The sequence below is a fragment of the Lactuca virosa genome, chromosome 5, assembly GCF_052849685.1.
Source record: "Lactuca virosa cultivar CGN04683 chromosome 5, Lactuca_virosa_CGN04683_v6, whole genome shotgun sequence".
Taxonomy (NCBI): Eukaryota; Viridiplantae; Streptophyta; class Magnoliopsida; order Asterales; family Asteraceae; genus Lactuca; species Lactuca virosa.
This window is the reverse complement of record NC_136430.1, coordinates 366,826,049-366,839,727: the sequence shown is the minus strand read 5'-3', so window position 1 is coordinate 366,839,727 and position 13,679 is coordinate 366,826,049. Positions and strand designations below refer to the sequence as shown.

The window sequence follows — 13,679 nt, the reverse complement described above, 5'->3', positions numbered from 1 at the left end:
GTCCCACTCAGCCTCGGGCCCTGCCCGGCATCGAGCCCCATTCGGATTACAGATCTATCATTCATCAGGCCCCGCCTGACATTGGGCCCCGCCCGATACACACATAATTATATAACCATATAATCATATAACCATATAATCATATAAACATACAACCTACTAACACATGCAATAATCACAAAGACTATAACATTCCACATAGTTATCGAGCCTCGCCTGAGATTGGGCCTCGTCCGGTAATCATAAGACACATACTAATAATTAACATACGATATCCTCCTCAGGCCTCGCCTGGCATCGGGCCTTGCCCGGTAAACATATCATCATATAACACGCGTAAGAGTCAAACATACATCTAACATCCTAACATAAAACCATGGGCCGACATTGGTGCCTTCAACCCGCTAAACCCAGTGAGGAGACTCACCTCGTACTGGCGAAACACACAGACGATCCCTGGCTGTTGGCTGATAGATTCCCAAAATGTCAATATCAAAACAACATCCAATTACCAATTGGGTTCCAAACTATAACCATAAATCCATACTCAGGGTAAAAAGACCATTTTACCCCTAATCCAACTTGGTCCAAGACCAAGGCCCAACTTATAACCTGAAAGGCCCTAAAAGTCAAATAACCAACCAATGCCCAAATATGGCCCAATTTTCTAAATTGGGCCTAAACCCCTTACTTGGGCCTTACTCTAAAGCCCAACCAAAATTCCTAGTCCAAGACACTCATACTCAGATGGCCCATTAAGAACTCAAACACCCAAGCCCAATAAGGAAGCCCAACACGAAGCCCAAAAGGCCAAAACCCTCCTGAATGAGTACGCGGGGCGTACTCAGCTGTACGCTAAGCGTACATGCAATCTGGCTTGTACGCTGCGTGTATAGTCTTGTACGTCCAATGTACTCCTCCTTTAAGCCATTTAAGACATTAAGCTCTTAATGCTTAAGCCCAAAAGTCCAAACCATAGATCTAAATCATAAACAACGTCTAGAACCATAAAGTGACTGACTTGGTGACTTTGCATGACCCAAACAAACCCAATCTCGAAATATAACCTTCTACTTCCATTAAACGAGCTCAAACTCAAGCATGGGGGATTCTAAGCTCTAAAGCTGCCAACTTTATGAATCTAGGACCATAGAAACACCAAGAGTAGCAACCCTAAGCTCCATGAATGGTATTAACCACTAAATCTCAACCATAGGACCAAAATGAACCAAAAAATCATACATGCCAGATCTAAGCTAACAATGAACAAGGATCAAGCTTTTTTCCTCAAACAAACTGGAAATGAACCACATAATCCAGATCCATAAGCTCATCATTGATTCACAACCTTGTGTCACACCCCCAAACCAAGGATGGCGGAAACGTCCGGGGGTGGAGGACTTCATGTATAGTATCACAACAACGAGTATAATAGTGCTCAAAGTAAATACAACCATCATAAATATAATTGAAAAGGTTACACCATAGTATATGTTTACATGTTTCAAAATCAATTACATTATGATGACAAAATAAACTGTTTGACGATTTATCGTCCCATCCTCAAAGTGCTGATGTTTTCCTGTTTCACTGATTTCCTGAGAATACAAGTAGTTTTGAAAAGAGTGTCAACAATTAAGTTGGTGAGTTCATAAGAGTTTTGTTTGAGGAAGAAACCGTTTTCCTTGTAAAGACGATAGAGTATGTTTTCCAGAAAATCCAATATTTTCTTAGTTGAGTGTGGAATGAATGCTCCTATGTTATGCGATAATGAACTCTAGAAGGACCCATAGATTCCTTCTATGATCACTCAGCGTATATAAGTTATATATAATTTGAGTTAAATAAACCGTTGAAGTCTAACAATTCTAGACGAGATGTAGTGTTAATAGAAATATGTTTCCAAAGAAAATCCAATATTTTCCTTATAAAAGTTATGTAGTCCTAAATCCCAGGACCGAGAGTAAACAAGTATTTTTCCATACTTAAAGTAATTCATGCAAGTTTAAATCGACATAAACTCGTTTAGTTTAGAAGTAAAACCCCTTTTCAAAGTAGAATTTTCCATGTAAACTTGAAAGATTGTTAACTACCTATGTGAGTCGCTATAACCATACTATGACAAGAAATAACCTGCACAACGTTTTTTAGACGTTAAGATACTATGACTCTTGTCACCCGCAGACCTGCCAGTCCGGCTGTAGCTAGCAGCGAGGTGTGGGGTGTCAATCCCAATATAGATCTATACACAATTATCACGCTCTCCCTACAAGAGACTCTGGTTATAACTTACAGGAATTGAGATCCCGTACTCGAACGTACGGGGAGAGAATTGCCTCACAACCTAAGTTAACTAGTTTACACATAGTCTGATATTAAAACCTCTTCCGTGGAGGAAGTAAAATCACATTTTCTGAATAAATTAGTGATATAAAATCCTTAAACTATTACTATTATAGTTTATCACGTAGGATATGAAAAACCCATTTGTTTTGAGAGTAAAACCTTTTTCATGTAGTAAAATCCATAAACTATACTTATTGAAGTTTATTATATGTGTTCGAACTGAATGAGTAAACCTTATCATGAATGACTAAATTTCAGTTTATGATGATAAACTAACAATATAATACATTCAATATTTAGAACTTATGGTTATACACTTTGCTCAACATATTACAAAGTGTTATGCAAGTTGTAAGCTGTTAACTAGTTTTTAACCTTTCAGCACTGTTTTATAAAAATTATAGAAAAATCATACGAAGTCGAAAACTGAATCCGTAACTTCTGAGAGTTCACAAAATGTGTCTAGTTTATTCATAATTTTTATTATGATTTTTATAAGTCTTTAACTTGTGTTAAAACGTTCATATTCACAGACTGGTCCGAATTCGTTTCTGAAATGATAGACAGTTTTGTAAAAATCACCATAAATCGTAGAAAAATCGTATGGAGATGTTCAAGTAGTCATTTTAAAGGTATGAATCTGAACTATTTGCATATTAAACAGTTTTGAAAGATATTAAGTTTAAGGTAGTCAAAACAGTCCGTGAATAAGACTCAACTTTTCTGATGAAAGCTGTTGTTTGAGTTTAGTTGTATTCTTGGTGTTTTAACTTGTATCCCCCCCCCCCCTAAAACTTGAAGAAAACATGAAAATGTAGGGGTATGAACTTACCTTGTGTGTTTTTAGTGGATGGATGTTGAAGAAAAGGAAGTGTTCAACTCAAGAACACTTAGAAGATGCCTTGAAGGTTCGAAGATCTAACACAAATGTGATGGAATTTGTGTAAGTAATCTATGATTTGGGTAGAATGAAGTGAAATAATCATAAGGGGGATAATATCACTTACCAAAAGTGAAAGAAAACTTGATGATCAGCCATTGAATCTCGAATTTGAGAGAGAGAGAGAGAAGAGAGAGAGAAAGGTGTTTGTTCTTTGGTGGAAATGAGAGAAATGAGAGAGGAGAGATAATGATTCTACCTTTTGTTCAAGTGTATGGCTGGAAGAAAATGATGGGAAGGACGATGGAAGTGACTAGGTATGGTGGAAGGACAATGGTTGGTCATGGAGTGGGCATGGGGTGGTTGCTTGTGTCATACACTAAGTCAAAGTCAACACTCCACCACAAGATCTAACTTAATAAATTTTTATTCTTAAATAAGGATCTCCCTAAAAATATGCTTAATTTATGAATATATGGGGTCTTATATGTCAAAATATAAGTTTGGGTGAAAATCCCTCGTTATAATAATTAAAAACGGGCTTAAAACGGAGTCGTGGTCGAAAACCGAGTGGAAAATGGGAAAATCCGCAGTCAGGGGCGTGGTTCTGGTCTTAGCAGCATTAGAACCGGAGGGGGAGGGACTTCGGTCCGAGCAGGTACCGCAGACGATCTCATCAGAAGGGACCGAAGGCGGGGGTCAGGTCCGATGCTCTAGTTTCGGGTTCGGTTCAACGCTGCGGTCTTCATCCGCCTCGGTCCTCAGTCGTTCCGGTCCGATGGCTGCGGTTCCTTAAGGAGGCTTCAGATTTGGTTCTTGGAGCTTCGGCTCAAGGAGGGTTTGGTCCCTATAGGGAGGCTTCGGCCCTAAAAGGCTATTTTTCAAGGTATCATCCCGTTTCGAATGGTTTTTCACCAAATCAAGTGTCGGGATGCCCCAAATGATTACAAAACTCAAAAGAGGTTTTGAGAGAGATTTGGGAGAGATTTGACATACTTGGAGAGATTTGGGAGAGATTTCCCATTCTTAGAGAGATTTCTCATACAGAGATTTCCCATTCTTAGAGAGATTTCTCATACAGAGAGAGATTTGGGAGAGATTTCACATCCTTAGAGAGATTTCTCATACAGAGAGAGATTTGGGAGAGATTTCACATCCTTGGAGAGATTTCTCATACAGAGAGAGATTTGGGAGAGGTTTCACATTCTTGGAGAGATTTCCCATTCTTAGAGAGATTTCTCATACAGAGAGAGATTTGGGAGAGATTTCACATCCTTAGAGAGATTTCTCATACAGAGAGAGATTTGGGAGAGATTTCACATCCTTGGAGAGATTTCTCATACAGAGAGAGATTTGGGAGAGGTTTCATATTCTTGGAGAGATTTCTCATACAGAGAGAGATTTGGGAGAGTTAGAGTGAAAGAGATTGGGAGAGACTTCTTTTGTGACCTTTTTGAGTGTTTGGCTCTGTAATTCAAGGTTCGTAAACCTCGTTAAGTCTTGTTATGATTGTTATATGCCCCCGAGGGTCAAGGAATAGTGTTTTATCGAGTAGTTTCATCACTTGCCCTGATTAGGGTTTAGAATTTCCGAACACGTGAAAACTCTAAGTGATACTTTGTATTAAGATTGCGAGTTGTTCAATAAGAAACATAATGGAAACCCTAATATACAAGTGTTAGATGAGTTGACCGGTTTGACTTGTTGACTTTAGTTGACTTTGACTTGGCCAAAATTGACGGTTGTCACACCTTGCATCAAACTCCATCTTCTTGGAAATGGCCCAAAAACAGCAAAATGCACATCATGAGCTCAAAATTACAACCATGGAGGCTTAGAGATGCTTTCTAGGGTTTTGGGAACTTGGAGGCTGGTATCAGGACCAACCAAAAAGAATTAATGAGATTATATAGCGTACATCATCGAAATTAGGGTTTTCATTAAGATGCACGTACGCCCCGCGTACGTGCCTGAAGGCACGATCCTGCTTCACATCTGTATGCCCTGCGTACATTATACGTCTCGCGTAACGGCTTTAGAACTAGTACGCCATGCGTACATATATGTAGGCCCCGCGTACTGCTTAACCCCTTAACCCTACTATACTCTGAAGGTCATAAGTCCTTTGTTACAAACCTGATTCCGACGATCCTTATATCCATAAAAAGGTAACAAGAAGCTCTACATTTTTATCAACTCATACTTAACTTACCATTTCCCAAACATCATTCGATTTCCATATAAGCACGAGCTAACAAATTACTGAAATACCCTTTGACTCCAAAATGCAAACCGAATACCGGATCATCCAATATACATCATCCACCTGCAAATGAACCCACAACTAACTTCTTCAATGGTCCTAATGTCACACCCCCAGCCATCGACGGAAACACCGGGTGGTGTAACGTTATTCTTCGTATCACAGTTATATAACATACATTGAACAGTACTAAAGAAAATACATACCTTTATTGATAACTGAAAGTTACATAACTGTTTTTCTAGGACCTATTACATAATATCCGACTATGACATACTTCTTAATGAACAGAAAGGTAAAAGTAAAACTTCTTCTGTTCGAATACATACCAACTTTTCAAGTTCCTGAAAACAGGGGCGTATCTAGTATGGCCCAAGGTAGGTCCTAGGACCTACCTAAATTTTCAATTTCATTTACAATATATATTGTAGAAAAATTAGGAACTACCTTAGAAAAAATAAAGGACCTACCTTGAGTTTGTTTTTTTAAAAAACCGTCTTAAAAAATCATTTTAAAAGAAGAAAAAAAATAAGTTATTAGGATTAATTTGTTATTTTAAATTATGGGATTGATAACAAAAAATTAACCGCTCTTAATTTCCACTCTCAAAATATCAAATAAATAAATAAATTGTTGTAATAAAAAGAAGCCCACATGCTAAAGACTCTCACTCTCCGTTCACCGTTTTATCAATGGACTAATAATCAACTAGTTTTTCATTAAAAACGTACTGCTTTTTTCATTTATATTTCAATCGTTTTGTTAAAAGTTTTAATCGGTGGTGTCTGATCGGTTTTAACAAGTTGAACTGATTCGTCCAGTTTTTTAAGGTACACGACCCGACCCGACCCCAGACAAGTGTTGTTGAAACTTTTTTATTGTCATCACTTAATTTGGGAACCACGTGATTTTTTGGTCTAGATTCGCCACTGCCTGAAAACACATGCATTTTAAAATACGTCAACATAAAGTTGATGAGTCCACAGGTTTTGACTCCATAAAATAATACATTTTCCATGTTCAAAAGTATAGTTTTGAAAGTATCATTTTGACTCTCCAACGTTTAGTATATATATCCTAGGTATAATGGTTTGCTTACCAAATAAGTATATACCTATAAGTCTCATATATTATAAATATAAATGTTTGTAATTCCATAGAAACGAAAGTTGCAACGTATAAATCTTATTTCAATTCTATACGAGTAAAACCGCTACGTATAAATCTATTTCAATTATATACGAGTATATGTGTTAGGTATAATTATCTAATTAATACACAAGTAGTACCTAGGGTATAAGTAGAGGGAAACTTATACTTACATTAATACTTGTATACGGCAAAGTATAATGTTTCTAACAATTTGCTACCATGAGCCTGTAACCGCTGCTACGACACAATACATCTGATAAAACACACTCATGATTTCCATGAGAAACAATACACTCATGATTTCCATGAGAAACAATACACTCATGATTTCCATGAGAACAACATCGTACGCTTCATCGACGCCAGAACAATAAAAAGTAAAAGGATAGTTCGTCACTTGCTTATGGTTGACTGTAGCTAACAGTCACAAGTGGGGTGGTCAACCCGTATACTAATTATACACGACTTCCTCGCTCACACGAGATTAACGGTTACAGTTCAGAGGATTTCCGCTAAGATCCCCAATCTTAGTTGATGAATACAATTACTCATGTAGACTTCGACGACTTCCTATAGCTCTAACAACAAAAGCATCTTCATGTCTAAAACCCTAAATTACTAGACTATGCTTTTAAACATTACTCCTAACTTCATAACATTTAGGCAGTATAACAGCTATAGCTTGAAGTAAAACCAGGTTTTATCTTGACATAAAACCAATAACAACAACAACATATAACATACCAAGTTTTATCTTGTCATAAAACTAACAATAACAACATACTTTATAAATTAACATATAGAACTTCCGAATATAACTTCGGAACTATATCGCACACAACATATATATAGAATCCTAAGTATAACTCAAGATCTACATTAGTATACTACTATAACAATAACATGCTAACAACTTTACGATAGTTGTATACTTTCAAATACGCAATAACTATATCCTGGTTATTATAACTATCTACGTTGATGCTATTATACTATCATATAGATATAATATTTAGCATGCGTTTTCCCTCGAAATATTAGAAAGTGGGGTCGTGAAACTCACCCTAGTAGCGTGATTTTATGTAATCTAAGCAGAAACGGTCAGCGTACGAGTTCGTCGGGGCTCGGGATGCAAGATGGCTTCAGCAAAGGAGAGAGGAGAAAGAAGTTTAGGTGTACGAATGGCCGAAGTCGGAACTGCTATTTATAGTAAGGATTTTGGACCCCCACGTCATGGGTTTTATAAGGCCCACGTCGTGACTTTGTAACTTATCCCCCGTAGACTTGCCATTTGCGTCCCTAGCTTCGGAAGGTGGTCATGTGACTCATCACGTCGTGGGATATCATTGTTCACGTCGTGAGTTTGGATCTTATCCCCTCGCAGCCTCGTCACACACCTTCTAGATTCCGAGATGTGGATAAATGACTCCTCACGTCGTGAGTTCTGTGCTCACGTCGTGAACTCAGTCAGATTAGGGTTTCTGACAGCTGAATCTTCGGAAGGTCGTAACTTTCACATACGAACTCCGTTTTTGACGTTCTTTATATGCACGCGTAGGTATTTACAAGTACTACAACTCTCTTTTAGATTCCAATAGCTAGTTCTAAGTCTATTTTAAATTTCTCTTATTATAGAGATTTATAGTGTTCGGTTTATCATAACTTCTTCATGCAAAGTCAGATTCAGACATTCTCTATATTTTTGGAATCGTATGGACGTATACTTTGAGTTGTATTATAAAGAAAGTTCATATTTGTATTAGAATTTGTCATGAACTACATAGCACTCTTATCACATTACTAGTTTAACAAAATCATATTTCATGATTGGCCTAATCACATGTGATTGTCTTATTGACCTATTTTGACTAGTGTTACACCTAAGCTTGGTAGTACCGAATCCTTGATCACCACTCCGAAATGGAAACAATGTGAAACAAGGTGTTACACCACCATATATATTCTGGTAACCACCATTATCTATCATCAACTACTATTATTCACCAGGATTCCTATGTACATCAAATCAATTTCAACACTAGAGATTAAAAAAATCAAACCTAAGGACCACCAGATACTCGATTCAACCAGAAAAAAAGAAGATTTCAATATTTAACTTCAACCAGAAAACCAAACCTGTGATGGTTGGTTGTCTTTGAACTTATGAAATCGAAAATCAACTTCAACTAGAAAATCGAATATTCAGCTTCAAACAGAAAAACAAGTTCAAAAATCAAAAATCAAGTTCTAAAATCAAAAATCAACCAGGAATCAAATATTCGAATTCAAGCAGAAAATCAAACTAGAAAATAAAACTATAAAATCAACCAAAAATTCACGTTTCAAGGAGTTGTGTTTGGACATCTGAGATGGGTCATTTTGAGAATTAATCTAAGGTTTTAACGATTTCTGGGTTCGAATGGGTTCCTCGTGTGCTTGATTTTTTTTGAAAGAAAGAACACAAAAAAGGATTTTAACAAATGTCGATCTAGGAAAGAAAGAAAAAGAAAACGATTTCCATAAATGTGTGTGTGTTTTTAGACTCAAGAAAAAACCTTTCGTTTTTGTGGTCTTTATTTAGAGAAAGAACGAACCCGATCTAGGGATCGATTTTCAAATCTTGACCTAGGGTTGAATACAAATCAATGTCTTGAGTTTTAAAAATTTAGTCATTGTGTTCTTGGTTCTACAAAGAGAAAAGGTGAGGTGAGAGAGAAAATAGAATATGAAGAATTCTTGAGTTTTTGTTATTGATTTGGTTTGTAAAGGAGAGAGAGAGAGAGAGAGAGAGAGAGAGAGAGAGAGAGAGAGAGAGAGAGAGAGAGAGAGAGAGAGAGAGAGAGAGAGAGAGAGAGAGGACATTGGGGATGGAGGTTGTAGGCCACTTCTTCTAAAAATATATATAATAAATAAAAAATAATAGATAAATTATAAAATAAATGAAAAAGAAAGAGAAAAGGGCAATATAGTCATTTCATGTCTCACAAGGGATAAACGTGCAAATTTAAACTAACGAGGGATCAAACAGACAACTTTTAACATTGTACGGTTCGAGTTAATTTTGAAAAATATAGACCAAACACGCCTTTTGACACCTACACAAGGGATGATTCATTTAATTTACTCTATTGAAAATTATATTAAAAGGTAATTGACAAAACTTTCAAAATAACAAAAGATATCAAACTTAAAAAAAAATAGATGTAGATAATAATATTATTTTCCATTTATTAAAATATTAGGTGTGAAACCTATGTATTACATGAATTTATTTAAAAGAAAAATTAAATATGAAATTCTAAACATTTGAAAAGTTTGAATTTAGACAAAAAAAAGAACAAAGGAAACTAATGAGGATTTAATTTATTAATTTTGAAATTAGAATTAAAGTCCATTAATGAAATTGATATATTATTTATTATTACATTTAAATATGAATTTAATAAAATGAAAAAAAACCATAAATTAACATGTGGAAAAAATGAAAACAATAAGAAAAACTCATGTGACATAATGTATTTGAAGATGCCAAATGTCAAAATTATTTTTATTTATTAGGGATGACAGGGAAGATTAGACTATAAGGAGTGGTAGCATGCTAAACACATGCTAAGCACATTGTCACATCACATTTTCACCTTCCACCTAAGCTTTTATCATAAAAAAGAACTTTGCACTTGGATTTTAGAAAAAAGAAAAAAAAATCAAATGAAAAAAAACCAATCAAAAAGCCAAATTTAAAATAACAAAAGAAAAAGGATCAATCACATGAAGCATTTATTCTCTTCACATCTTTCTCTTTTCTCTCGCTAACCAGGCAGCGAGCCTCACCCGACAAGTTTCTTGGCACATCTTAGGGAGTAGACTTGGCGCCCTTAGCGAGCTCGAGGCAAGCTTGGCTAGCAAGCCACTCCCTCCCGCCTTAATTTTGCGAAAATACAACACATACTTAAAAACAACAAATTATATATACGAGGGTCTTTATATAACATAGAAATTAATTTTGAATTGTTTTTTGAAACGGTTATCATTGAAAAAGTTTGTGAAAATATGTTTTTGTGAAATAAAATTAATGGAAAATAATATGCCAAAAAATTAACAAGTATAGAAAGATTATAAAAAAAGGAGTTACCAATGATTGGAAATTAAGAGCCAATATTCGCTTTTTGTAATAACTTTCTTCACCTAAAAGGTCTTATCTGTTGTATCGACGTCTATAGCTAGTAACATGGATGTCACTACCACTCCAGCTTTCTTTTCCACTTTTTTCAGAAGATCAAATCCTATGGTTGCAGTTCCTTTGCATGGCTATCTCTTCATATTAAACCAAAACCACATCCACCCTGTATATAAACACCACCTAAACATCCCACAACACTCATCAATCCTTCATTCAAATCCCACATCACAAATCCAAAGTAAAAATGATCCACATTCTCTTACTCCTTTCTCTCTTCACCTTCACCACTCACGCAGCAGTCCAAGACTTCTGTGTCGCAGACGTAAAATTCCCAGAAAGCCCCGCTGGATATGCCTGCAAACCAGCCACAGTAGTCACAGTTGATGACTTTGTATCCACAGGCCTTCGTGGTTCAGGAAACCTTTCCAACATCATCAAAGCCGCTGTCACTCCAGCATTTGCTGCCCAGCTGCCCGGAGTCAACGGGCTCGGGATCTCCATTGCCCGGTTGGACTTAGCCCCTGGTGGTGTGGTCCCAATGCACACCCATCCAGGTGGGTCCGAGCTTTTACTGGTGACCCAAGGGTTCATCAAGGCTGGGTTTATCTCATCGGCTAACACTGTTTATGTCAAGACTTTACAGAAGGGTGATATTATGGTGTTCCCACAAGGGTTGTTGCATTTTCAAGTGAATGCTGGTGGGGTGACAGCTGTCGCATTTGCGAGCTTCAGTAGCGCGACACCTGGCTTACAGATTCTTGATTTTGCTTTGTTTGCAAATGATTTGCCTTCTTCGTTGGTGGAGGCGACTACTTTCCTTGATGATGCTACAGTGAAGAAGCTTAAGGCTGTTCTTGGTGGAACTGGCTAAGTATATTAAGGAGATGTGACGTTTTACACCATTCTTTTATGTTGATTAATTACCTGCATGTCTTTTTGTGTCCGTTTTCATTAACCTAATGATTATGGCATTCTATGTTTGTTTTGAAATTGAGGACATTCATGTAAGTCAAGTTTGATGTACTGTTATTGTCTTAATTCAAGTTTCTTTTTACTCACTTTGTTTTCTAGATTCGCATAAAAGTTAAAACATCAAAAACCAGATATAGTGTTATATTGTTATAGTGTCTATTAACATCAAATGTTGTCAAAGTTTTCTTTTTGCAAATCGGCCTTTGACTTTGAATTTATGAAATTTTAGTTGGTATAACTTAAGTTAAAGACTAGGGGACCATGTACACATGGGTTGATCAATTAGTAAAGAGAAACTTTGTTAGGGTAATTATTTTTTTTTGTCTTTTTCACGTTTAAACAATTTTTTTATACACGTTTGACCATTTAACTTGTTAAATGTGTTCATATATTACCATTGTCATCTGCTATAAACAAGTTAAATAGTCAAATATGTAGAATTTTTTTTTGCCTAAATACGAACATTTTTTTTTTCAAATTTCTTATGACTTTTTATAATATTTCTTTCCTATAGGTTTTTCTAATACAATGTTTTAAACTTTGCTTGTAATTTTTTTTTAATCTTTTTTATACTTCCATACAATTTTAATACAAGCAATTTTAAACAAAATATTTTATAAATGTTTTAAATTTTTCTTACAAGTTTTTAACTTTTTTTTTACATTTTCATACAATTTTTTTATACCTTTCATACAGTTATTTATAAACTTTCTTCTAAAATATTTTTAAAACGTTGCACAGATTTTGTATGGCAATTTAATACCTTTTTATATCATTTTAAAATACTTTCATTAAATACTATTTTAAAACATTGTATTAAAAAAATTAAAATTTTGTAAAACTTTAATGTTTTAAAACATTTCTATTATATATATATATATATATATATATATATATATATATATATATAGTTTTTTATTTGCTACACAATATTTTCTTTTTATTTTTTTAAAAAAGTCTCCATACATATTGTTACAAATTTAATTTATTTAATTTTATTATCAGATAATATTTACTTTAAAAATATTGTAAATGCTTAAAAACAAGAGCATATATATATATATATATATATATATATATATATATATATATATATATATATATATATATATATATATATATATATATATATAGGGAAGGGTTATTTGGAAAACAAAAAAAACCCTAAAAATCATAAAAATACATAAAAAAATACCTAAAGATCACATAACTTTTTTTTAGACTTTTTTTATGAAAAAATCGCAGGTTTTTAAAGAAATTCGCTGAAAAAAATTTTCAAAAAAAAATTTATAAAAAAAAAAAAAAACTTGCTTTTTTATTTTTTTCAGCGAATTTTAATAAAAAGCTGCGATTTTTTATAAAAAAAATTCAAAAAAAAGTTTTGTGATATCTAAATATTTTTTTTATGCAATTTTTTGATTTTTAGGGTTTTTTGTTTTCCATAGAACCTAAACCTATATATATATATATATATATATATATATATATATATATATATATATATATATATATATATATATATATATATATATATATATATATATAGGACGCTATATAAAATATGTCACAAAATAAAAACATATTTATTAATTAAAAAGTAAACTTTAGAATTGATCAATATTTAATTAATATTTAAGACATTATGGATACTTAAAAAAATAACGTTTGAAAAAAATAAAACAAACAAATATGAAAAAAAAATCGCTATTAAAAGTAGGGAATATTACTTATCGGGGAAATTAACTTTTCATTATGTGCACATCTATGCAACTTTTTTTCTTTTTTATATACATTTGATCATTTAACTTGTTAAATGTGCTAACATATTACCATTGTCAACAGCTATAATCGGTGACAACGGTAATATGTAAACACATATAACAAGT

At 34.2% G+C, this 13,679-nt stretch overlaps 1 protein-coding gene across 1 annotated transcript; it reads left to right on the top strand.

The window, feature by feature from the left end:
- Nucleotides 1-10,996: 10,996 nt before the first annotated feature.
- On the top strand, nucleotides 10,997-11,879 carry LOC145117037 (auxin-binding protein ABP19a-like). Its single transcript, XM_079053343.1, has one exon. The coding sequence runs from the start codon at nucleotides 11,066-11,068 to the stop codon at nucleotides 11,690-11,692; it is 627 nt and encodes a 208-aa protein (XP_078909469.1). The 5' UTR covers nucleotides 10,997-11,065; the 3' UTR covers nucleotides 11,693-11,879.
- The last annotated feature ends 1,800 nt before the right edge of the window (nucleotides 11,880-13,679 follow it).